This window comes from Mauremys mutica, chromosome 2 (genome assembly GCF_020497125.1).
Source record: "Mauremys mutica isolate MM-2020 ecotype Southern chromosome 2, ASM2049712v1, whole genome shotgun sequence".
NCBI lineage: Eukaryota > Metazoa > Chordata > Testudines > Geoemydidae > Mauremys > Mauremys mutica.
The window spans coordinates 140,466,029-140,493,862 of record NC_059073.1 but is presented as its reverse complement, the minus strand read 5'-3'; the positions used below and the strand labels follow the sequence as shown (position 1 = coordinate 140,493,862).

General features: G+C 42.3%; 1 protein-coding gene across 9 annotated transcripts in view; it reads left to right on the top strand.

The window, feature by feature from the left end:
• LRRTM4 (leucine rich repeat transmembrane neuronal 4) overlaps positions 1-27,834 on the top strand; it is a 799,408-nt gene that overhangs the window by 356,304 nt on the left and 415,270 nt on the right. For 7 of the 9 annotated variants that reach the window (XM_045008275.1, XM_045008274.1, XM_045008272.1 and 4 more), the window contains 2 exons: positions 11,011-11,214; positions 13,310-14,856. In XM_045008275.1, the coding sequence (XP_044864210.1) occupies positions 11,211-11,214; positions 13,310-14,856 (1,551 nt within the window). In that variant the 5' untranslated portion in view covers positions 11,011-11,210. Of the gene's footprint in view, positions 1-10,491; positions 11,215-13,309; positions 14,906-27,834 lie in introns of all 9 variants that reach the window. The other 2 variants (XM_045008271.1, XM_045008277.1) reach the window with 2 other exon arrangements.

The following is a 27,834-nucleotide window of genomic DNA, read 5'->3' as shown; positions in this document are numbered from 1 at the left end:
CTGACAACATTTACCCAGAACCACCCGCGACAATGATTTTTGCCCCATCAGGCACTGGGATCTCAACCCGGAAGTTCCAAGGGGCGGGGGAGGCTGCGGGAACTATGGGATAGCTACGGAATAGCTATCCACAGTGCAACGCTCCAGAAATCGACACTAGCCTCGAACCGTGGATGCACACCACCCATTTAATGTGTTTAGTGTGGCTGTGCGCACTCGATTTTATAAAATCTGTTTTACAAAACCGGTTTATGCAAATTCGGAATAGTCCCGTAGTGTAGACGTACCCAAAGTCTCTAGCCCAAAGGGCTGATAAACTGATTCAGATTATCTGAACTGGGTTCACATGATTGTCTCTTAGATTTGACTCAGATGAGTTCTAGTGGCACAAACTAAATGCATGAAGGTTATGCATGTGATGCAGAGTCTGAAGAACTTGGATTTCCATGTGTTAGAAAGAGAAATAGTGAGAAATTGAGGTGCTTATAATGAGATTCCAGAGAGTTCTGGCAAATGCAACTGAAAAAGATGCTTTGTATCTTGGGTATATTTTGGGGATATTCTTTCAAGCAATACAGTATTTTTAGAAGCTGTGGGTGTATTCCAAGAAGGCGGCATTGACTCATAATCAAATTGATATTGTTGGGGGGGGGTGAGTTGGTTAATTTCCCCTCTCTTGATTCACTAAAGAAAAAGTGCCTCTTCATCCCCCATTATATCATTTTCAATCAGAAAGATAGAGGAGACATTGAGGGTCATATTTTCAACTGGTCAAGTTTTTTTTTTTTAATTGAATGTTTTGTGTGTCTAAAAATACTGGTTCATCTAAACCGAAACAGGTTCAGATTTGATAGATTTCCTGACACAAAAAGGTGTGTGTGTGGGGGGTCAAAATTGTGAAAACATTTAATTTTGACTTTTTAAAATGAATAATTCATTTTTTTCTGATTTAAAGTAACTTTTTTATTCAAAATTTTAAGCTAGTTAGACTGGGAGGTTGAAATCAAAAGAATTTGACCCAAACCAAAAAATCTTTTTTTGGTTTGTGGATATTTTTGAGATTTTGACTTTTCTTCCTAATTGGCGATGGGGGAAAATGGACTTTTGAAAATATTCAAGGGTTGAGAAAACCATTTCCCACCTTACTCTTCCCAGCTGTGTCCACCATAAGGACTGGAATTTCAGAAGAGTTCAGTTTCCATTGAGGCATCTAAGTAACGTCCAGATTGTGAAACATGCTCAGAACCCAAATGGTCGGAAAATGTTGCCACTCACTTGATGTCTAAATGGTTGATTAGCCCTTTTGAAAATACACCCCCAAGTGGGGGGCATCTGAATGTTTGAAAACAAGACCCTGAGGCCTGAGCACTTTTGAAAATCTGGTTCCAAGGGTTCAGTTAAGCTCTCTCTCGCGTGCTCTCTCTCACTTTCATACTGCCCCAGCCCACAGTATCCTGTTGCATTTTGGATACAGTCAGACCTTCAGAAGCATGACCATATATTTTTGTTTGTACCTAGGCAGTATTTTTCACTGCCCTTGAGGTGGAGAGGAATATACAGAAATATTAATAAAAGAAAAAGACCTTGTCTAGCTTCTGGGGCACAGATGCCATCAAACAAACTTATTCAATATCCAGAGAAGGAGGGTGAGGCGGTCTGAAAAACCTTTTTATAAAAGAGAAAATCATAGTTCCAAAATGAGTCTTTAGTTCGGTGTTCTCAGACGGTAGATACTAAACTACAGAGAAATCCAAGAACTGCTCATTGCAGCTTTTTTTACACTGGAAAAATGTGGCATACTAGCAAATGTGCTGGCTGAAATGTTTTAACTAACACAATTTTAAAATACAATTATGCCCTTAGTGTGGACAAGTGTAATGTTAGCTGGTCATGGTTAACCCAAGGAAAAGCTGTTTATGTTTTCAGCGTGACCACCTGTTGCTGTCTACACTAGGTGCTAATATTTTTAACATTTGTTTTATTTGTAATGTGTCAGTTAATATATTTTTATTATGACTTGTTTTCCCATTGAAGATATGGCCAATAAGGATGGCACCCAACAAAAGATCAACAGGGTGTCAGAGCAATTGTATCACCCAGTGGTTCATAATGTCTGAATCTGCTGACCCTTATGGCATGTTTCTAAGACGAGCTATAGTCACATGCTTTTACAGCCTGATCTGAAGTCAGTGGGAGTATTTCCATGGATATCACTGACTTCTGGATCAGACCGTTTGTGCTCAGGGGTTGATGTGAGGATGGAAAAGAGTGTGTGTGTGGGGGGGGATGAAATTTGGTTAAGGGGTGAGGATAGGCTGCTAGAGTTGTGTCATGATGGACTATATTTTTGTAGCTACACTTGGGCTTCTTCAGTTTTGTGTTAAAAGCAGGCAGAGCTGAGGTTTGGCATTTATAATTAATCAAATGAATTTATAAATAAAAAGCAACTGCCTAAATAGATAAGCAAAGTTTAAATTAAAAGCTGCAAATAAAAATTGAAATAATAATACAAATGAATATGGGTGAATGTGACATAACAGTGAAAGTTTTGGTTTGAAATAGGCTCAGAAGCAACTAGAAACAATGCCCTTCCTTAGTGGTTTGACCAAGGGTGGAGCATTCAGGCACTACAGGCTTAAGTGTTGCATTCCTCTCCTAATCCAAACTTCTATTTTAAGACAGCTTCCTCCATGCCACACCCAGCTGGTACTAGTATGATGACCGCCATCTTATCCAGCACATGTGGGACTGAACTAGAGACCTCCAGAGATATAAGTGTAACACCAACAGACCAGCTTGTTGGTGGGCAGGAGTGAACCTGGGACCTCTCTGGAGCTTAGTGCATGAGCTTCTACTGTATGAGCTAAAAGCCAGCTGCCTGTTAGCTAAGGTTGTAGAGCAGACTCATTAATCTCTCTCTAAGTGGTCTCAGTACCACTAGATGGGACACAACACCACACCCAGGAGGTGTGTAGGTTACACAAGCACAAGCTGCTACATGAGCTAAAGAGCCAAGACTCAGTAGCTGGAGGCTGTATCAGATTCAAATCCTCTGAATGGGCATATTGTGGGGGGAGCTGTAACTCACCCTCACCGGTGGGTTACACTAACTCCAGACAATAAAGCAGTCATGTGAAACGTGTGTGTGTGACTCTGATCCTGTGCCCCTTGAAGACAATGGCATAGCTCCTATTGACTTGAATTGAGCAGGATTAGGTGCTTAGGTCATACCTGTGCGTGTGGTCATTTCTGAGTTATTCAGATTATACCACACCATGAAAATATCTACTCATGGGCTTGAGCCACAAAGTTCTAATCTAAAACAAACTTTTCCAAAGTCTGAAGCGTGGTAATATTTGGTGTTCGAGGGCATTCTATTATAGAAATAGGGTGCATGGTGCACATGACGGTCGTAAATAACTGCTCATTAAGAAGTGTAGTGAATGGATGGGGTAATGGTGGCTCATGATGGAGACAAGTGAATTACACCCATGTACTTGGAAAATAGATGAAATAGTATTTGTTTGAATATGTGGGCTGAAAGAATAAACACTAGCTTCCGAAGTCCTCTTAGCCAGAGCTCTGACTCAAGCTTTTAAACACTGAAGGAAATGAACCATTGGAACAATTTACCTAAGGATGTGGTGGATTCGCCATCGTTTGCCATCTTTAAATCAAGACTGGGTGTCTTTCTTAAAGACACCCAATAACTCAAATGGAAGTTATGGGCTCAATGCAGAGATTTCTGGGTGAGGTGCTTTGGCATCTGTAATGCATGAGGTCAGAGAAGAGGATCGTCATGACCCTTTACGGGCTTAAAATCTATTAAATGAATCAGACAAGGATCTGGCCAAGGCCTTCACAATTAGGCTATATATGTTCTGTTTCTGCACATTAAATTACTTATGTGAATGTAAAGACTGGTATACAGCCAGGTTATCTGGATATTTATTTGAGCTGGTTGAATTTTTTTGAATTTTGAGTTTTTGATGAGAGATGAAAATGAACAGGGAAGAATTCCACAAAGTTTTCTGTGATAGTTTTTTTCCCCCTCCACTGGTCAACCAATACATGGTTGGGATTTTCAAAAGCATGGAAGAGAGTGAGCTTTCCAACTCCTACGTCTCTGGAAATTGGATGCCCAACTGTGCTTAAGTCCTTTAGAAAAACCTCACCTGATGGAGGTATTTGAAATGTTTTGAGTTTCCAAAAATCAGAACAAAAAAATCCAAACCATTTTGATGCAGACAATTTTCCAACCAACTGTTTCTCCCTTGTCCAGGTATTTTTAAAATCTGAATTCCATGCATTTTGCCAGATATAAACAATGTTGCCAGAACTCAAGATTTAATTTGGAGTCTGAAGATATTTGGGGTGAAATCCTGGCCTCACTGAAGTCAATGAGAATTTTTCCATTAAATGATCATGATTTCGCCCTTTGTATTTTCCTTAGAGCCTCAGCTGGTGGTGTCTATGTGGCAATCTCAGCTTTATTATTATTTAAAAAAAATAAATTCGTAGCTTTGTGGTTGTGGAAAAAAGCTTGGAGAGTTGACTCAAGTGAACCTCAAAGGCTCAGAACCAGAAGGCAAATACAAAGAACCGAAAATGTATTATTTTTCTTTTCAGTCTGGTGATTCTGAAACCAGTCTCATGATTTTATTATTATTATTTATTTATTTATTTTGTGGCCTGACTTGTGAATTTTGAACACTGGGTGCAATCCTGTGTAAATGTTCTGTCTTTTGTAAAGGAGGCCACGAAGAGATAGAAGGCCCAGATACTCCGCAGGCTGATTTATCTTTTCCTATTTATAATGTTGTTGTAGCTGTGTTGGTCCCAAGATATGAGAGTCACAAGATGGACCGTCTTCAAAAATGCTCTGTGTAGCTCAAAAGCTTGCCTATTTCACTGGTCCAATAAGAAATATTACCTTACCCACTTTGTCACTCTCATGTCTCTTGCTATCTCAGTGGGAGTCCCTTCCCTCTTTGAGAATTTCAAGGCCCCTATTATTTTCATCAGGCTGCATAAAAGCCCAGCAGGAAAGGACAGAATGGTGAAGGGGTTGAAGCTGACTGAGTAAAAGAAAAAGACAGTTGAGGAATATGGAGGTATGTGGAGATGACATGATCAGAAAGATGAGCAGAGATCATGTGTTCATCAGCTGTGTTCTGAATGGACAGGGCAGGGATGGTAAGAGTGCCAGAGAAGAAGAGCTCACAATAGTCAGATCAGAAAGTTCTGACTAAGGCTATGTCTATACTACAGCTGGGATCGACGCTCTGAGATCGATCTACAGGGAGTTGATTTAGCGGGTCTAGTGATGACCCACCAAATTGACAGCAGATCTCTCTCCAGTCGACCCCTGTACTCTTCCCGCAACGAGAAGAGTAAGGTAAGTAAATGGGAAAGTTTCTCCCGTCGATCCCCTGTGGTGTAGAGCCCGTGGTAACTTGACCTAAGGTATGTTGACTCCAGCTACATTATTCACGTAGCTGGAGTTGCGTAGCATAGGTCGACTTAGCGCAGTAGTGTAGACATAGCCTTAGTCCTGGTCTGCACTAAAAAATAAGGTTGACCCAACTATGTTGCTCAGAGATGTGAAAAATCCACTTCAGGGCGTGTCTACACTGAAGCACTGTGGTGCTTCTGTAGTGGTTTAAGTGTAGACATAATCAAAGAGTGTGAGTTGACACTTTTGGGGCAGTGTGATTGGAGGTGTACCTAGAAAAAGTCAGGAATTTTTTTCCCAAACTGGTTTTTGGAGTTTTTTTTGACTGACTCGAAAAAGTGTTGGCGCAAGGGGGAAAGGCTTTGAAATTGTCAGATTGTGCTGTTTCAACATTTTCTAAAGGAAAAGTTCTCTTTCTGGTCCAGAATGACTTTTTGTTTTGAAATATAACTTAATTTATGCAAAAAAGAAATTAAAAACAAACCAAAAGGTCAAAAGCTAAATGAAATGTTTCAATCAACCCAAATGGAATTGTTTTTCAGTTCGTTAGTTTGCAAAAAATTTTTAGATTTTAGCTTTTTGTTTCAATTAATGATGGCAAATGTATTCAGAAATCTCAAAAATTCTTGTGGGACAGGAAAATGGTTTTCCTGTCCAGTCCTAGTTTTATCCTTGATGTCACTGTGAAGTTTCAAGTTGCTGAAAGTTGCAGCATAGTGATAGGTGTGGTGGTGTTGGTGGCCATAGATTTGTGATGAAATTTCCCTCCCCTCATAGGCATGTTGTAAGGGTTATTAGTGTCTGTACATCACTTTGAAGATGTAATGTGCCATGTAAGTGCAACATATTGTTTATTCTCTATTTATTATTATCATTTCTTTATGAAATGAGATACAAACCATTAAGTTTAAAGGCTCAAGGCCAAACCTCCATGCGCCCTGACAGAATGACAAAAAACCCTAATCACAGCTATTATATTGATCAAAAGCTTAACTAAACAAATACAGAGTCATCAGTCTGGATGATAAAGAGTAGATCTCAGTGTAAACAGGCTCATTGCTTATTAGTATTGATAATTTCTGCAGATTTCTGATAGCAGCAGGCAAGAAATCTTGCCATTTGGATTGGGATCAGCTGAGTACCAACTTTGTGTAAACTCTCTATTTCTTGGGTAGAGAATGGGAATAAATAGAATGGGACTAAAAACAGGCATTTTCATCTTTTTCATACAACTTGCTTCCTTTTGGGCTAGCTTTATGTCTGGTCAAAAATTGGGGTTTTGACACAATTAAAATTGTTATGGGAAGTGTCAGCTTTCCTTGACATTTTTGGATTTGATTTTGGGGTGGGGGCAGAGAACTGAAACATTTTAGTGCAGGCCAAAAACATTTTGTTTGTCAACTGAAAACTGTTTTGGTTTTGGCTGAATTCCCAAAGTTTTCAAGTTGGGGGTTTTTCAAAGGAAATCTAAAACGGAAACAAAATTATTTTCATTTTTGTGGAAGTTTTCAGCGGAAAACAAAAAAACATTTTCCAACGACCTCTACTGCGGTATAGAATGTGGGACAGCTTCTGGCAGTTGGGCTTCTGGTCTCATATAAAAATAAGAAATACAGACATCAAGGAAAAAGAAAACTATGGGGAAAGTTTTGTAGGTATTTTAGATTTCCCCCTCTATTCCCCTCTCCTCCTCCCCCCCCCCCAAAAAATAGATTGAGTTTTTGGCAAAGTGTTAGATAGGTTTTTCTTAGAGAATTGTCTCTACCCAACCCCAGGGCCCGAGACTTTGGCCTTGTCTATATTAGAAATTTTTATCATGCTTAAAAATTACCTTTAACAATCAAGTTAGCTAACACGATGCGGACCATGACCTTGTTGTGTGTGTAGACATGGACAAATTGTCTTTAGCATCATGTCACCTCTTACAGCTAAACCATGAATCCAGTAGGGTGGGTACCAGCATCAGATTAGCTTACTTGATTGTTAGAAATCAAACATGGTAACATTTGCTAATGCAGATTCAGCTAAGGTCAGAGTCTGAAAGGAGATTTGTAAATCGCCTCATATCCTTTATTCCAGGCCAGAACTAAAACCTGGATCAAAACTCCCCTGAACTTTGAGAAGTTGGACCTGGATCAGAAACTTATTTGAGCCCATCTCTAGTCCTTACTGGAGCTGTTTCCCCATCCCTAGTTACTGAGGGCCAAATCTTGATATCTTTAATCAGGCCTAGATCATGCACTTGACTCTGTGTGAAGTGGGGAGAGAGGGTAGTAGGAGGGGGGCAGCCCCTTGACTTCATCTGGAGTTGATTGCAGGATCGGAGCCTCAGTTTTTACTCAGGCAAAATTGCCATTGGAGCCTGTAGTCAAACTGGAATAAAGAGCTAGGGGTTTGAATGATACCTGAATTTTATTATTGTTAATAGTAGAGGAATTGCTAATAGCAGCATCCAGAGTCTCCAGGGAAGATCAGGGCTCCATTGTGCTAGGTGCTGTACAGACACATAGGCCAGTATTTTGAGAAGACTTCAGCTTCTACAACTGAGGACAGATTTCTTTCAAAGAGCTTGCTTCCCATTCAAGTTTATATATAAGTGGCCAGATTTTTCAGAAAGGTCTGCAGGTTAGGTAATGAGCTCTTTTGAAAATCTGTCTGAAAGTGGTCACAACGGGGGATACCGAGCGCTGGGCACTTGTGAAAATCTGGGTTTTACAGGGGTTTCTAAATGGGAGCTGAGCGCCTTTGAAAATCTGGCCCATAGCACGAGATTGTCTGTCTGTTACAGGGTGACGTTGGTCCTTAAGAGGGTAGAGGCCAGCACATCTGCGATTGTTCAGTTGACCTCCAGTTAGGCTTAAGTGAAGGCACTTGGGGGACCTGAGAAGGAGGAGAGCCTGATGACAGAGTGGGTCAGTCCAGGAGATTGGCAGATGAGAGATGCAGGAGATTGGAGGAGGTCTCTGGGGAAAGCTGCAGAGAGCAGGAAGAAAGAGGAATTATGAGGAAGCCGGTGGAGGGCTAGGCTGCTGACCTGCCTCAGCTCGAGAGCCAGTGCCAGGAGGTTGGGAAGATCTGGGGGCTAGGAGGCCAGAGGATGGCCAGCCTGCTGACCTTCCTGAGCCAAAGAACCCAAAACAAGAGGGTTGGTGCTGGAGGGTGGATCCCAAGAGCAAGGCTAGGACTCCCAGGCAGGGAGTAACACTGTGGGAACAGGGCTGGTGCAAGGATGTTTTGCGGCCTAGGTGAAACTTCCACCTTGTGCCCTCTTCCCCCGCCCCCCGCGGCCCCGCCCTGAGGCGCCCCCCCCCCACGCAGCTCCCCCCCTCCACCCTGAGGCACCCCCCTTGCGGCAGCTTCCCACCCCCCCGCCCCAGCTCACCCCTGCTCCATGCATGAGCACCCCGAGCACGCGTCGCTGCTTCACTTCTCCCACCTCCCAGGCTTGCGGCGCCTATGCTGATTGGCCCCGCAAGCCTGGGACGCGGGAGAAGTGAAGCAGCCACGGCATGCTCGGGGACAAGGCGGGTCAGGGGTGAGCTGGGGCAGGGAGTTCCACTGCGTGCCACCCCTCCTCCCCCTTACTTGCTGCAGGCGGCCCTGCCCCGGCTCCCTCTGCCTAAGTACTGGTGGTGACCGGGGCGGCCGAAGATCCGGCCACCGCGGTCGCTGCCAAAGAAAATGGTGCCCCCCAAATCCTAGCACCCTAGGCGACTGCCTACAGCAGTCCGGGGGTGTGGGGGGGGCGGAGAAACCGGAGCCCAGAACAAGGAGTTGGTCCTGGAGGGGGTTCCCTGAGTAGTGGTAGGACTCACAGGCAGCGAGGTCTGGGGCAGTGGAACACTACGAGGTGTTTTGTCATGGGAGACCTGACTTGGGGCTGTTGAGGAAGAGTCATGACAAAGAAGCAAACCTGGGAGTTAGCCTGGAAAGTGGAGCCCTAGAACAAGGGCAGAGTCTGGGAACAGACTGGAGATGGACTCTCAGGAGTATGACCTGGAAATAAAGATCCAGGTGGAGGCATGGAAAACTGCTGTGAACCTGTCATATTTTGGGAGGGATGGTTTTATCGGGAGAGTTCTGTGGACGATTGAACATGTACAGCAATATGTTATGTCCAGAGATGGGCTTTGTATCAGACACTGAGAAACAGTGATCCTTTCATGGGCAAAAAGAACGGGAAACTGAGGCAGTCACCCTTATGCTGTGGTGTAGGAGGGCACCTCAGGTGGGGACCACCCTATGACTCTGTCCCACCCTTTACATGGAAGGTATATGAAGCCCTAAATAGACATGGTACACAAAAGGTGGGAGGGGAAACATAGTCACAGAAGTGATGTGCCCAAGGTCACACAGCAGGTCAGTGGCAGAGTTGAGAGTAGGAACCAGATCTCCTGAGTCCCAGTCGAGTGCCCTATCTGCTGCACCACACTGCTTTTGAATCTGAAAAAGATATGGGGCTGGGGGATAAAGTATCAATAACTATGCATCTCCATCCCTGCACTGGATAGTGAACTTTATATTTTTCTGACAAAAAGCAATTAACCTAGTTAAGGAAAGAAAAAAATTCAATATATTTACATTGTAATGTGGCACTTTTAATTAAATTCCATTTATGTGGATGATTGATTTGTATATTTCACAGCCCCTGCCTGGCCCCTTTAAAATCACTTTCATTTTAAATTTGCAAGTATCCCCTCCTCTTCCCCCCCTCCACCTCTTCCCTTGCTGAATAAAGAAAATAAAACAATTTATAATTCGCACAAGAAAAATATTCAGGTTAGAAGGAATTTTTTTTTTTAGAGCATGCAGCTTGCTAAATATGCAGGAAACAGGTGTTTTATTTAGTCTTTTACAGTCACTGCAAGAAAACCATGGCATCAACATTTAATAATCTAGGCAGGGAGATGAGGTGGGGGGTGAGAGGGGGGAGACGCAATCTGTGTCTTTAATTTTCTTTTCTGAAAGGGGAAAGTCTGCATAGCAATGACAGGATCACTTGTTCATGCCTTTAATGTGCGATCTGTTTTCTCCAGTGGAGGGCACTCAGTGTATCGCAAACTAGAACATTATCACCAACAAGCTCCAGAGCATCATCACTCGCTGGAAAGCCTTCTGAATTAGACAAGAGCTGCCTCTCAGCCCAGCTACAAAACACTTTAAACCTGACCAGCTAAATGGATAAACCTATCCTGCATAGCTTTTAAACTGGGCTCGGCTTATACAGCGCAGGAGGCCTGTCTGCTTCAAGAACTGGAGAGCTGGAAGATGGATTGCTGTGTCTGGGAATGGCAAAAGGCAGCAGAATAAGGGATGCTAGGTACCGGGGAAGATTTTCTTATTCCTCCCAGAGAAGTTGGCTTACCTTCATGGTGTGCTATCGCTTTTACATGCAGATTGCCAGTTAATGCTGTCGGTTCTCTAAAGACTTATACAATGGCTCTGAGAGCTTAGGGTCCCCCCCATCTCCTCTGTACCCCCATCCCTGGTCCTGTCTTCCCCACCCCCATCCCCTTCCTTCCCTCGTCCCCAAAATTCTTGCTTGTCCTCTCTAGGGAACTTTGTGTGGGTTACTGGCATGCACGCCGGATGGTGGTGATGTGACTGGCAGCTGTGCTGTGACATGAAGCTTGCAATGGTTTAAAGAAATGAGACCAATTTAAAAAACAAAACAAAACACAAAAGCAAGAGTGAGACAGAGAGGAGAAAACAGCTGGAGGAAGAAAAAGGGGATACATTTGTGGATGACAAAAGGATGGGTAAGTGAACTTTTGTTGAATCCTTCTTAGCACAGTTGTAACTGTACAGTATATTTTTCAGTCAGATTATTAGCTGTTACAAGAGGGAGAACAATCTAAACAGCAGCAGTGCATTTCTTTGCCAGGTGACTCACTGTACTTGCTATTATATTTTTAGATCATGTTTCCCTCTTCTTTCCTCCTGCAGTGTTTTTATATGTAATTAATTAAATGCATGCACTGAGTTAAGGACTGTGCAAAGTACATTCACAATCTATACAACCCACCCACACACCTCTACATACATAGATATGTACATATATATATATCCATGAGAGAGTCACATAGGATTTCTTCTGGGTTTATATTCATATTAAATAAGCCTGTAGATCTCTTACGCAGGCTGTCAGGAAGGATGTTTAACACTTTGCAGCTTGTGAGGAGCGTGTGTGGGGGGGAGGGGTAATGGATTTTGTTGTTTAGGTGGTTTTGAAACGGCTCACTGGATATCTGAAAAGATATCCCTAACGTAGCTGCTAGATTTCCAGCAGTCATTTGCCAGTCTTATTTTTTCAAGTGAGACAGGTTTATCACCCCACCCTCACTCCAGTCTATAATAGCTCAAACATATTTCTGTGCTGCTGTTGGCACATAAGCAATAGTGAAAGATCAGGATTTAAATTAAAAACCTAGCCATTAAAGTGAAAGGCAGAGACACATAGTCAGGGGCTTTTTGGATTAAAAATTCTTGCTCTGATTGCCTCTTGGTTTAAAATTGGACCATACAAGCAAATAAGTGCAGCACAGTATTTGTGTGTGTGTGTGTGTGTGAGAGAGAGAGAGAGAGAGAGAGAGAGAGAGACGTGCACACAAATAATAAAGCCACTATTTAAAGAGGAGATAAATTCTCCTGATGGAAGAAAGCAGCCTAATTGTGAGTAAGATTACAACTCTGGAGAGAGCTGGTGGTCCCAAAATTATTACAGCCTTTGAGAAAGTGTGCGCGCCTACGTGTGTGTGTTGGATTTTCTGAGACCTCTTCTCATGATTATTCAGACAATGTAGAAAATGTGACTGTGCTCACATAACAGCATTAATACCAAATAACCAATCTGACATCTGAAGTGCAAAGGATTAAAATCAGCAGCAGTGAGGAGGGGGATTCAGATTCAAGTTTCACTCTTTAAACTTCATAGTTTTTGCTGCTCTTAAGGCAACATTCCAACATAAGTGTATATATATTTACATACAGTGTATACAATCTACACATATATAGTGTTATCTATTTATATGTAGATGTTAGCTATGCGTGGATAAATATGGGCATATATTTTAATCATGATCATTTTATCATGACGTATGAATGTTAATGAAACTATCAGCATGATATCTTGGTCCAGTACAGACATTATATGATATAGATACACATACATGTTTGTGTTATATGTGCATGTATGGAAATGAGAAGTCACTGAAATGCAGTCTCAGAAGTATTATTCAGAATGCTGTTCGGTAATGCTTACATCTAATGTTCCATTATGCAATAAAGACACATTTTAAAGGCAGGGGACAAACTTTATTATATATTGGCCTGCTTGCTATAGCTCTTATTGTATATTAATTGTTTGGGATTGGACTACGAAAGATTTACATGCAGTTGGGTTTATTAAGGAACATTTTACTTGTTGAACTACCAGAAGCTCTCTCTCATTTCCTTTTCCAATAGTACAGTGAATTCAGTACAGTGACTTGACAAATATGTGTTTTGCTAAAGCCTCAGCTTCTAATGATAAGGCTATACCAGCTACGAAGAGTGCTGATGTATAGGAGAACAAGTGACTAGCAAATGGGTTCCCAGTCATCCGAAGGGGTCATAAATCACACAAATGTAATTGAATAACAAGAGTGGTGGGGGTGTGAGGAAAGGTAGAATAGGAACTCAACCCCCCCCCCGACATTTATACAAGGAACATTGCAAGAAAGGAGCAAAACAGGTTGTCTTCAAATCAACTATACCACTAATGCCTTAGCAGAAACCCCATTGACGTTAGTAATCTGATGATGATTTATTTTAATAGCTTTACAATGGACATTTGTCTTCTTTTTAATATTGTAGGTTTCCATTTAATTAAGCAGCTGAGAGGCATGAGTGTGGTGTTAGTGCTACTGCCTACGGTGCTGTTTCTTATGCTCGCAGGGGCTCAGCGAGCTTGCCCCAAGAACTGCAGATGTGATGGCAAAATTGTGTACTGTGAATCGCATGCATTCAGAGATATCCCTCAGAATATTTCTGGAGGTTCTCAAGGCTTATCGCTACGGTACAACAGCATCCAGAAGCTTAAATCAAATCAGTTTGCAGGCCTGAATCAGCTCGTATGGCTTTATCTTGACCATAATTACATCAGCTCCGTAGACGAGGATGCATTTCAGGGGATCCGTCGGCTGAAGGAATTAATTCTGAGCTCCAACAAAATTACCCATCTGCACAACAAAACATTTCACCCGGTCCCCAATCTCCGCAATCTGGACCTTTCTTACAACAAGTTACAGGTGTTGCAATCTGAGCAATTTAAGGGCCTTCGCAAACTCTTGATCTTGCACTTGCGGTCGAACTCATTGAAAACTGTGCCAATCAGAGTTTTTCAAGATTGCCGAAATCTCGATTTTCTGGATTTGGGCTACAACCGTCTGCGGAGTTTATCCCGTAATGCTTTCGCTGGCCTCTTGAAGCTAACAGAGCTCCACTTGGAGCACAATCAGTTTTCGAAGATCAACTTTGCCCACTTTCCACGCCTCTTCAACCTCCGCTCCATTTATTTGCAATGGAATAGGATCCGGTCTATTAACCAGGGGCTAACATGGACTTGGAGTTCCTTGCACAACTTGGATTTATCGGGGAATGACATCACTGGGATAGAACCTGGGACCTTCAAATGCCTGCCCAACCTGCAAAAGCTGAACTTGGATTCCAACAAACTCACCAACATCTCTCAGGAGACTGTCAATGCGTGGATCTCGCTAATATCCATCACTCTGTCCGGAAATATGTGGGAATGTACTCGAAGCATTTGCCCTCTTGTTACTTGGCTTAAGAATTTCAAGGGAAATAAAGAAAGCACTATGATATGCGCGGGCCCTAAGCAAATCCAGGGCGAAAAGGTGAGCGATGCTGTGGAAACATATAATATCTGTGCCGAAATCCAGGTTGTGGTCACTGAAAGATCATACCAGCCACCTAAAACTCCCCAGAGACCTCTCTTTATCCCCAAACCTACCATTTCCAAACTGGAAAACAATCAAATGACCTCTGTGATGCCCACTCCTTCTCCAGACTTACCAACACCTGGAGCAGAACCAGAGTATGAGCATGTTTCCTTTCATAAAATCATTGCTGGGAGTGTCGCTCTCTTTCTTTCAGTGGCTATGATTTTGTTGGTTATCTACGTGTCTTGGAAGCGGTACCCAGCCAGCATGAAACAACTGCAGCAACACTCTCTCATGAAGAGGCGCAGGAAAAAGGCCAGAGAGTCCGAAAGGCAAATGAACTCCCCTTTACAGGAGTATTACGTGGACTACAAGCCGACAAACTCTGAGACCATGGATGTATCAGTTAATGGATCTGGGCCCTGCACATATACCATCTCTGGCTCCAGGGAATGTGAGGTATGAACCATGATCCTCCTAAAACCATTTCAGCTGCTGAGAAGGAGAGGTAAATGTTTGAAGCTCTTGAGGTGTTTCTAATCACTAGAAAGATTAATGAGCCTTTTTGCTTTTGGGTTTGCTCAGTGTGAAAGGTTATTTAATTAAATTACAACAATCAGGGAAGTGACAGTGGCTATTTTCAATAGCTGAAACTTGAAAGAAGTTCATTCAAGGGTGAGATTAAGTTGGAATAAACAGCCATGTTAAAGGCATCTGAGGCCCGATTTGCCTCTTGCACGTACCCCTTTTACACTGGTGTAACTCTATTGGCTTTACGGGAGTCACTCCCTAATTTGGAGGAGATTAGGGCCCCTTCTATTTAAGAGAGGGCAGATAGACTAGCACTATTAAAAAAGTGTTTATATCCGAGTTTATGCCAGATCACATCACAAATATGGACTCATAAAGATGATGCTGTTTAAACTTGTTACTAACATTTACACATTTGGTCCCTAATGCTGCAAACCACATAAGCACAATGGCACCATTATAGTTAAGCACTGCTTAACTGCTTTGCTGAATAGTGATGGATTTAAGCACTTGCTTATGTGCTTTGCTGAATTGGGGTCATGAAAAAGACCCAAGTCAAAAGATACATTTGCAAGAGCCTGCTATTTTTGCTGTAAACTTTCAGTGGATACACCTCAATTGTGGTCAAGAGAGTTCTACCCTCTTACGCCAGGTGTCACTTTGGTTCTGAGTGTTTGGTAGATACAGGCAGAATAGCCATCATTGTCTGTGTCCCATGTTCTTAAACTTTGTCAGCTTAAAGTTGAGCTGTCATAGACATTTTCTGTAATTATTTGAACGTGGATAAATAAAAATTTGATCACCACTGCTCATTTATACTTGGTAAAAAGGATTTAGGCAATTACAGTGTGTCCTATTAGCAACTAATACTTGGTAACTTAATGTTGTGTGAACTCTACTGGTATTAAAACAATGGCAGACCACTGTTGTTGTGTAGACCTGAACAGGAAATGTTAAGTGTGTATTGTGCCTGATTCACATCCCTCATATTTCCACTGATGTCAGTGGGTCAGGTTGAAATCAGAATAGAGTTTGGCCAGTCTCTTTGGCAACCAGACATGTTTAAAGATTAAGGCCAAGTATTTTTAAAAGTCGATAGTGATTTTGGTGACCAACTGGAGACACTTTCCAGGGCCTGATTTTTAGAGGCTAGTTATTCTGCACTTTCTGAAAATAGCACCCCTTTATGATGTCAAGTTGGGCATCCAAAATCACCACTTGCTTTTGGAACATGTTGGCCTAAAAGAGGCTAATGAGAAAAAGTGAAAGGCTGTGATTCATGGTGGTTTTTCTTAGCGCAACATCCCAGTTGAAAATGAACGACCTGTTATATCCATCATTGCCATCAAAATTAATTGAGAAAGCAAGTGCAAATTCTGCTGTCAGCAACACCAGTGGAAAACGACTGAAGTCAGTGGAATTACTCTGGGTTTGCACTGGGGTCACTGGGAGTGCAATTTGACTCACAAGGCCTAGTTCTGTTCTCACACAGGTTTTATAGCAGTGTAGTTCCATTAACTTCAGTGACGTTCATTTTTATTTACACCAGAGTAACTCAGAGGAGAATTAGGTATGATTCAAAGCCTATTGAAATCAAAGGAATTACTATAACGGCATTAGTGCATAGCAGATGCTATAAGTCTGAAGTCATTTTAGGTTTGAAAATAAATTATACTGGTGTGAAATCATGGCATACAAATTGAAAGGTGTGGGTCTTCTCTGGCAATTAACACAGGGCTTATATGGCATAATTTCTTCATGCTGAAGTTGATCTTAATGCAAAATTAAAGGCTGAGAGAATGCCAGGCCATGGTGTGGCTGCTATAAACCAAAGAGAGGTCACCTGCTTGCAATACCTTGTTTTAGTATCTGGTTGATACAACTGATTGCTTTGCTAAGAAAAATAATTTAAGCAAGATTTTAAAACCATTTGCCTTTCCAGTGTTTGTTATAAAAGATGGCAAATGCAACATATTGACATTTTGACAACACATTTTCAAAACTTATCCTGCATTTAGAAGGCTTTGATAACTGATAATCAAACTATAGACATTCAGATGCATATAAGCAGTGATGACATTTAATACAAATGCATTTAACTGCAACATTTGCACTCTCTTTAAATGCAGTCTCACATAGTGAGCTAGATTTTCAGCTCCTGTAAGTCAAGGCAGCTCTACTGCCTACAGTAGAACTACATGCATTTTCATCAGCTGAGGATCTGGCGCTGTAATTCCTGGAAACCACTTTTGTGTTTTAGGTACTAGAGAATGTTCTGAGTCCTAAATGTGTGCACTGGAAAAGTGTAGATTTATTGGATCAGTTTCTGGATCTGACCTATAGTTTTCCCTTTGGATATAAGATAGGGTAGGACCTTTATGACTATTATGCTCTTCGGGCTGAATTCTGTTCTGTTACACCATTGCAAATCTGGAATAACCAGTTAGTTCTGATTTGAACATATGTAAGTGGGAGCAGAATTTAGCCCTATATATTGAGGACCATTTAAATGAAAGTCAGGGCTTACGAGGCCAAGAGGGAAAATGTTAGCCAGCGTTTCCTGCTTAGTTGCATGAGTGATATTTTTTTTACCACTAAATAACAATCCAGTCTTGAAGAATATTAAAGAGGACAATGTCAGAGGAGAATCCACGGTCAATTTGGTAGAGGAACTATCAACAGGCCAGACTCTAGCTGATGTAAATTGGTGTGGTTCCATTAACTTCAGTGAAGCTAGGCTGAAAATCTTGCCCTACATTCATGATGAGACTTATTATTTCAGCCATCCAAAGGGTTGACCGCAGTTAATCACATGGGTCATGCTCTTCCAAAGACATTAATAACCTTTGTTCATGTGAACAGTTCTAATCTCAATCTCTCCTTAAACCTCACTTGTGTTGTGATGCCAATAACACACCAGACAATGGCTGGGCAACCGGTGTGTAGCAGCCGCTGCTAATCGCTAATGTCTTGCTGTTTTCATGGGCTCTAGCTCTCTGTTTCTTACATCTCTTCTTGTAGCTATCATCTCTCATCTTATACTTGGATTGTAAATTGTTTGGGGGTAGGGACTGCCTTTTTGTTATTGCCTATGTAGCACCTAGTGCCAGGGAGCGCTACTCTCTGACTTCAGGTGAATTTGCTTCGGTGCTTCAGCTCATGTGAGTAAAGCATGTGAATGTTTGCAAGATAGACTGTGTAGTCTATGGGCCTGATAATCAGCTGGTGTTAATCAGTGAAGCTACATTGAAATCCACAGAGCTACTTCAGTTTACCGTTGCTGGGAATCTGGCCCTGTATTTGCACAACAACTTACTGAACATTAGTTGTTTTAGTACAGAAGACTCAGGGAGACATTAAAGCACCTGATCATTGAAGACACATGTAGCATCCATAAGTCCCTGCTGAAATACTGTCCTCAGCTTGGATTGAACATTCTTTGTCTCCATAGCTACCAGGTTCCACTTGTAAAAGGGTGGATATGCACCATGCAGTACTTATAAATTGGAAATAAAAATCATAGCATCTTAAGCAATAAAATGTTTCATAATTGGGGGGAAATGGGAATGGAATATATTATTAATAATTAAATACTCAGGCAGATATACTTCTGAAGGGACTCATATTTTGTAAGGGGGAGAGAGTCATAATTCAGGGCTATCATTTCCCACAGGTCTGACTGGCTCATTCCTTGTGCTCAAGCTCAGCTTTCACAAAGAAGAAAGATTTAGAGGAAAAAGAAGGTCAAGTTCTCATAATAAAGTGCTAGTATTTTTAAGAACACATTGAAGTTGCTCAACTTTTTATATTGATTTTACTATTTTTTTTCTTTAAATCTTTGTCTGCCTCCAAAAACCCTCAGAAGCAAAAGCAACCATCTCCGCACTTGAAAAAATGTGTGCGTTGCGGGAAGGAAATGCTGAATTAACTACCTCATTGCATTATAACTTGAGGAATGTGCTGGCATGTTCTAACACTGGGTGGGAGTCAGTAGGTGATTTCCAAGCCTGGGCTAGGGCTGTATAAGCTCTGCAGGGTCACCTGTTGCTTTTGCTGTATGGAGCCCATAATTAGACATATCCAGCCAAACTATGGATACAGATTCCATATTTGCTCATACATAGCTGGCACTGATACATGGCACCTGGGTACTCATTTAGGCCCTAATGTAGCAGAGCAATTAAGCAGATCAGGAGATGCATTGACTTCAGCAGGACTATTCATATGCTTAAAGCTGTTAGGGTGACCAAATGTCCCGATTTTATAGAGCCAGTCCCGATTTTTGGGTCGTCGTCTTATATAGGCTCCTATTACCTCCCACCCCCTGTCCTGAATTTTCACAGTTGCTTTCTGGTCACCCTAAAAGCGGTGCATGTTCTTAAGTGCTCTACGGAATCAGAAACATATCTTGCAAATAGGGGAGTAAATTGCACAGCCACATTTTCAAAATGGTCTTTGTTTGTTTGTTTAAGTGAAACAAGGAGAATTAACTCTAGTTTTACAAATATAGAGTCAAATTCAAACCTGTTGTAAATGGGTGCAACTCCACTGGGATCAATGGCGTATAATTGGTTACACCTGGCCCAAAGTGTTCCATTTAGCTGTCTGCCAAGGCTTATAATTTTGGCTCATACCACTCTGTTAGCAGGCTGCAGCTAGCTTCCTTTGGCATTTGCAGTGCGCACCTGTGTGTGCACATACTTCATCTCTCTCATTTGTACGCTACTGTTCACACCTCTACAGTGAAAAGGCAATTTGATCAGCCACACTGTATTATGATGCACGTAACATGTCCCATGCAAATATATTTTGAGATGGAACCCTGCTACAAAAAACAAAACTAAACAAAAAACCCACTTCTAGCAGAAGTTTCTTCACCTACTGCGCCTCACGCCCTGTGCAGGTACTTAATACAAGGCCTGTGTACCAGTTAAGTTGCATTTTAGCCCTGGAAATAGGCCATCTATTGGGACATAACATAAGTGATGTATGCAGGCCTAGTGCAGGATTTCTATGCAGGAATAAGTTCATGGAGGGATAGGTTCATCATCTGCTGTTAGCAGGGATGGTGCCCCAGCCTTTATTTGCCAGAAGCTGTGAATGAGCTACAAGGGATGGATCACTTGATGATTACCTGTTCTGTTCATTCCCTTTGGGGCACCTGGCACTGACCACTGTCGGAAGACAGGATACTGGGCTAGATGGACCTTTGGTCTGACCCAGTATGGCTGTTCCTATGTTCTTATGAATGAATTTAACCTTTAATAACCAACTTAGTTCTGGCTAGCAAAACCTCTATAAAGAGTAAAGAACCTTATTTTTAAAGATAAGTTTAAGTTCTTATGTAAAAATAGCCGCCTCAGGTCTGCCTCCCCATGTGAGAGACCTATCTGCTTTCTTTGGTGACAAAACCAAGACTTTACTGCTTTTTACTCCTGTTAGCCATGCAATGGTAATGCAGCTATCACTGAGTGAACTTGAGTCTATTCATTCTTGTGCATCTTCAAGAAAGATGTTCCTGGAGTTCCAGTGAGGTAGATGATCTTATCCCATTCTTCTTCTTAGCATGTGCACAATGTGCCTCAGGTGGCACGTGACCAGGATTCATCACCAAACTTGGTCCATTGGTTGGAGCATTAGCTTGACCGGGCTGGGTGGTGATAGAGGGAGTGCAATGCGAACTCTGATCCATGTCCCTCCTTAGACCATTGAATGCACACAGGACTGCTTAAGTGTCACAAGGGGAATACTTTAAAGATCCTGGGGTCACATGGTAGTAAATAAAGGCTTCATTTGGCCTGCACAACATATGGTGATGTCTGAGAAGGGAAGAACCCAACTTGACTTATGAATCTCAGGGCAAGTTTGTGAGGTGGCAGTTTTATATATATTTTCATTTTAAACTGAGCACAGCTGATATGGAAAACGTTGAGACATAATTGACTTAGAACCCCACAGTGCCACTTTTACACATTCTCTTTGGAGTCTAACCACATTTCATCAGTTGACAAACAAGCCCACCTGTTCAGATAGAAGATCATCATCTGCATTATGCTCCTGTGCCTTTCACTGTGGTGAAAGCCCAAGGCATTTGTCATTTTCAATTATACATACTAAACTATTCACATTAAATAATACCCATCCAGAATTTCACCTCCTCTTCCTCTCTTGCCATTGGAAAAGGATAGATTCACTAAAAGAATCCTAATGTATGCGCACAAGTTGAGACACTATGGGCCTGTGCCTTTTAAGCCTAATTCAGAAGGAAACTTTGACATGCTAGTGACATTTATTACCTATTTATTTAAGCACCAACAGTGTTTTATATAAAACACAAATATTAAGGTCCTATTACAGTCTGAGGTCGTAATTCTGCAGAGATTTTAATGTGTGCTTAACTTGGCATCAGTGAGATTCCTCACATATATCATGGGAAAGATGTGCCTTTGTAGGATCATGGCATAAAACAGAAAATGGAACACGATGGAAAACCCCAAGAAGGGAATAACTTGTAGAGCTTTAAACAATTGTTGCTCTTAATTCTTGTTTGTTTGCTTCTTGTGGAGGGAAACTTTAGCAAGGGCTTGACTGCAGAGAGAATAGTGGCTTGGGGAAATGGGTCAAGAAGGGTATTGCATACCTAGAGAACGGCATAGAAATGAGAGGGACAAGAGATGACTGGGGCAAGGAGGCTGTGTTGTATACCGGAACCCATTTGAGGCATCATTCCAGACATGACCAAAGATAATGATTCCCTTTATGATTAATATTTGTTGGCGTATCTGAGGATGGGCATAATTAATTTACGTTCCTTGCACCCCCATTCAACTGTTGTGCCTCCTGGTCTTTTTCTGCTAATCATGATTAGCCTGCCATCTTCCCCACTGCATGTGTCATGTTCACCAGTGCAAATGGTGAAACTTCACTTCCAGCCGAATGCAGATGCTCTTGAGAAGGCTCTGTGTTTGCATAAGGAAATCAAATGAGGAGAAAAATAATGTGGTTTTCTTTAATGAAATATTTCCTGTGGAAAATGTTTCAATGTATAAGTGCTGGATTATATGAAAGAGGTGAGAATTCTTAATTTCGTATGGTACAGCAGCAGGCAGATGACCTCAAGCTCAAACCAGTTGGAAGTTCATCTGGGTGAGGCTAGGGTAAGCCTTGGGAAACTCCTCAGGATTTGGCCTAGTTTTAGGAATTAGTGCTTTGAGATTGGAAGTTTATGCATTAGAATGTCAACAACACACTAGGAAGGGATCTGTAGTTATACATGCTCTGGGCCAGATAGTCAAGTGCTCTGTGTTTACAAATGAGGCCATGTTTTTAAATGAGCTCAGCTCCTGCTTAAGCATCATAGTAAGTGGCCAGATTTTCAAAAGTGCTCAGCATGCTACTGACCATCTGGCCATATGTCCCACATTGGCAGCTCCTGGGTGTAGAACTCTTTTGAGAATCTTATTAGGCCCTTGTTGAGGAATTTAAGTGGGAGCTGAACTCTTCTAAAAATCTGGCCCAAACTGTGTGCACTGCTGAGCCCCTGGAAATCCCACCCTGTCGTTTTTCCTTTTGTATAAAGCTGAATGAAAAAATGCGAGTCTGAAATAATGGGGCCTTCAATTGCAAAGAAGAGTTTCTTGGGTTTTTTTAAAGCATAAATGCATGAGGAGAAGTTGCTCAAGATGGTGTCCTATGGCAGACACCTCTCTGCCTCTTCCCACAGGAAAAGGCCTGACACTACAGATATCATCCAGTAGAGAGACCATCTCTTAGTGCTCTGGAGAGAAGACCACGGCACTTTGCATGGGCCCCATTAGCGAGGTATATGAGCACCTCATGATATTTAATCTCACAACACCCCTTTGAGGGAGGCTAGTGCTATTCTCCTCATTTTACAGATGGGGAATTGAGGCACACAGTGACTTGCCCAAGATACTCCAAGAAGTCTGTGGTGGAGCAAGGAATTTGAACCCAGGTGTCCCAAGTCCATGGTGGTACCCTGATCACTGGGCAACCCTTCCTGTCTAACAATGTTGCATCTGATAAGCTCTTGCCAATATTTATCAGTCAGAGGTTGACAATTAAATAACATGCAGCTCTCAAACTGTGCCAAATCCTACCCTACTTATCAAATATTCCTGCAGTGGTCAGAGGAAAATCACTGGTGCGGTTTCTCTTCCTATAATCATCTACCCTCTTAGTACTAGAAATGCCACATGTGTTTTATACATGGTAAGGACTGATGAAACAGATAGGACACTGTATTGGAAAAGCTTTGTCTGAGAACAAAAATACTTGCACTCCTATTATAATCACTGCATAGGACCCATGAAAAATCCTTGTGTTGGTGGAATTGTGCAGCTTGCCCTCTTCATTTCTCACATCCTTTTCTCTCTTGCCCCTTCTTCCTCTCCCTCCGCTGTGGCCTGTGATGTGCTGCCAGTATTTTAAGTCATTTTTTTTCCATTTTAAGCCCATGATGCAGCTCAGGCTAGAGGGAAAATGTTCAGAGAAGAAGGGTGAAATTTGTGGAATCTATTTGTTTGTTTGTTTTTCCCTTTAAAAATAAAAGTGCTTTCTGTAAAGAATGCACACAAGCTCATTAGCACGTGTCCTGTGGCTGGAAGTACTGTTCAGATGTAGTTCTTGAATAACATACAGGGCCTGATGCTTGCTGACACTATGTCCCATTTGCTCCGCATCGCTCCTGCCAGTGTGAGGTGAATTTAAATGTAATTTACACCCATTGTATGGCTTCTGTATGTTGCTAGTGAGGTGTAAAGGGGGCTCGGTGTCAATGAGAATAAGGCCTATTGAAAAAAGCGACAAAGAGTCCTGTGACACCTTATAGACTAACAGAAGTATTGGAGCATAAGCTTGCATCTGACAAAGTGGGTATTCACCCACGAAAGCTTATGCTCCAATACTTCTGTTAGTCTGTAAGGTGTCACAGGACTCTTTGTCGCTTTTTACAGATCCCGACTAACACAGCTACCCCTCTGATACCTGAAGGCCTATTGAGTATAGCTCAGAGTTTGACTTCTGGAGTGAGGAGATGTGGTTTACGGACCTTGTAGGAGAATCAGGAGAGTTGTCCTTCCCAGGAATGTTTTTGAGAACTCTCTACAGCCTGTACCATGCCAAAGGCTAACATTTGCTTCTCATAGCGTGGCAAGGATGATTGTGTGTAACAGACTAGAGATCCTTCCTTTTTTTGGTTGGTCCACTGGAAGAGAAGTCTACACGGTTTCTGATTGAGAGAGTTAGTTCTGTAGCTCAAGTGGTAGAGATCTGTGCTACGTTGCTGAAGGTTCAGGTTTCAGACCTTTCTCATGATCCATGTAGGGTGGGTCATTAGTATCCAAACTGAGGCTGCGCTCCACCAGCGATAAAGAAAGTGCCCAACCTTGCCTTCAAACTAGTGGTGAAATTTTAACAGGGGCACATTTCTGCTGATGCCCTTAACATCAAGGACTGGAACATGGACAGTAATGTCCTGCTGTTGGTGTTACTGTGGCCTTGCCTTTCTCAGGAAAATGAGAAAAACAAACCCAGCTGAAGTTTGCTTCATGTTATTCCCATGTACCATTCCCACCTGATGATTGCAGAGTAGTTCTTCCAAATGAGGGATGCAGCAATGGTGTCCCAGATACATGCACATTCCAGCAGAGGTCTCCAGAACAGCAGACCACTTGGAAACGAGCTGTTAACAGGTTAGTATTTCTGACTGAGACAATTTTGAGATCCCCATCTAAAACTCTGATTCTGAGCTACTGTTGTGCAATGTGCTGTCTTTCTGTACATGAATGAGTGATGTTGTCCTAGTAGATGGGTCCCTTATCCTCTTTGTGGATCAACAGCTGTGCCCAGCTAAAAAACCTTTCTTCTAACTCAAGTAGTAGTCATGTGACTTTTGAAGCTGAGACTCCAGGGTTCAAAACTCAGCTCTGCACATGTGATAATTATCTATTGATAGATATCTGTAGATCATAACCTGTATGACTTACAGGCAAGAGTTACGTAATATAAATATGTGATCAGTTCTCCGTATTATAGATAAACATTTTGACATGAAAAATTCCTGTATCCTTTGTTTATAGCACCATTGACTTCCTGGTACGTGGTCATTTCAAGCCAGGTATTTTAGGACTGAACACAGATGGGTTGCAGTGGTAAACATTTTAGACACTAATCAGCTTTTATCACATCTGTCTGTGCTGCAGCCAAATAAGCTAGATTGCTTGTAGCCCTCTCGGTGTATACAAAAAAGCAAAATGGATCAATTCCCAGTGAATTCCTAGGAGCTCCTGCCACTTTACCTAGCAGCAAGTTTACAGCTATCATTGGGAAAGGAAGACCTGAAGTGGGGGGCTGGGGAGTACTAGCCTATGTGGGAGGACTCTGTAATGAATTAGTTTTGCCTTGTTACCACGAAGCTGCATGGGGAGAATGCAGGGAAGTGAAAAGCTCTAACTGGTGAAGCTCTCAGCAATATTCTTGCCAGGCTGTCTTTGAAAAGAAGGCACTGTGTATGAATATCCAAGATGGGGGGGAGGATGGAAAGGCCAGGGGATGATGATCTATAATCAGCTACCATGCCTGTGGTGTAGGGCCCTGGGCAATTGCCCTGCTTCCTAATGCCAGCCCTGGCTTCTGATCTTCTGAATGTGCAGAAAAACAGTTGTTGTGGCACAGGTGGGCCATGGCATTTTTATAGCATGTTGGGATTGGGGGAGGGGAGAGGTCAGAAATAAAAAGGTTGAAAACCTCTGATGTAGCCCATCTGGTAAGCTGAACTGTCATTGGGTAGGGCACTGGAAGTTCATAGTGATTAAAAATGCACTAAATCCTCTCTAAAAGCTTTGTGATTTAAGTCAGTATCTCTGATGTCAAGATTACTTCACCTAAACAACAGTTCCTAATAGCATCATCTGAACTTGTTGGAAAGTCCCCTATAGTTTAAGGGGGAAAAAAACACTTAAAACTGGATTAGAGAGATGGTTTCTAAGCATTGTGTTAAAGTGGTTTCATTAGAACAAGGTACATTAAAAGAAAAAATACCTCAGTCTTAAAAGTATGACAGCTACAAATATTCAAGTCCCTGGGAATAATGAGGACTAAATATATATTTGCCATGTAGACCAGTGGTTCTCAAACAGGGATCTGGGGGCCCCTGGGGTGCTGCAAGCTGGTTTCAGGGGGTCTGCCAAGCATGGCTGGTGTTAGACTCGCTAGGGCCCAGAGCAGAAAGCTGAAGCCCCACCATGCAGGACTGCAGCCCAGGGCCCTGAGCACCAGCACCTGAGGCTAAAGCTGAAACCTGAGCAACTTAGTTTCACAGTGCCCTTTGTGGTGTGGGCTCCCAGACAATTGCCCTGCTTGCTACCCCCAAATGCCAGCCATATCTTTTATACGGAGAAAAACAATTGTTGTGGTATAGGTGGGCCATGGAGTTTTTATAGCAAGTTGGTGGGGCGGGGTGGCTCAGAAAGAAGAAGGTTGATAGCTCCTGATATAGACAGTCTCAGCACAGAGATCAAGGACCCTGTGGCCATGAAGTCTGAACTGCCTGTGGCAGGTGACCCTTTTGAGTCAGGCAAAGCACATGGTTGGCAAGACTTTTGTGTGGATTCTTGAACTAGTTGTTGCCCATTTAGTATCTGTTCTATAGCTATAAAATACCTACTTTTTATACAATACTTCCTATTTGTAGCTTTCAAAGCACTTTACTTTACGTAAGTAGCATTATCCCCATTTTATAGAAAGGAAAACTGGGGTGCAGAAGTGATATCGCTTGCCTACTGTTACCGAGCAGGCTACTGGCAGAACTGGAAATAGAGCTCAGTGCTCTTCAGTCATAGACCAGAGCCCTATCTACCACCCCATACCACCTCCTTAGTCTCAATGCCTGTCTACTTGGCTCCTTTCACTAATTCTATATTCAATTAAAAATAAAGAAACAAAGAAAGGTATTTCTAAATTATTTCTTTTATCAGTGACGTACAAAACAAATTCCTTTTCAGTTCAATAACACTGGCATATATTACATCTTCCTAATAGAGGTGGTTCTAGGCCAAATCCCTACATTCAAGTGTTCCCAAACTATGGGCAGTCTATCAGGAAGAATCAAGAGTTCAGGTCATGGGCGTTTTACACTTGGATCTGCCATTGACCTGCACCATCAGCCACGTCTTGTCCATGCTTCTGTTTCTCCTCCCACCCTTTGTCTTATCTATGAAGACTGTACGCTTTTTGCAGCGGGGACTCTCTCATTATGTGTTTCTACAGCACCTACAACAATGGGGCTCCAATCTTGGTTGGAGCCTCTAGGCACTACTGTAATATAGATAATAATAATCATCCAGACCTGACCATATCAGACTACTGACTCCTTGTTCTTCATCCAAGGGCGTGCCTGCATTACGGTTAGACATCTGCGGCTGGCCTGTGAAAGCTGACTCGGGCTTGTGAGGCTCAGGCTGCGAAGCTGTTGAGTTGAGATGTTCGGGCTCAGATTGCAGCCTGAACTCTGGGACCTTCCCATCTCGCAGGGTCCTGCAGCCCAAGCCTGAATGTCTATGCTGAGATTAAACAGTCCCTTAGTCTGAGCCCGAGCCAGCCACAGGTTTTTAATTGCAGTGTAGACACATCCTAAAATTCTTGTCTTCACCTACAAAGCCCTGTGCAGCTCTGCTATTCCTGTATCTTTGATCCTGCCTTAAATAGCGTCAGCCTCCACCCCTACACGCTTTCAGTTATGACACAGTCAATGCTGCATTCATCTGCTTCTGCCACAATTGTCTGTCTTTGAATCAGCTTATCACCTCCCTCACCCTTCAGTAGGGTGACCAGATGTCCTGATTTTATAGGTACAGTCCTGATTTTTGTGTCTTTTTCTTATATAGG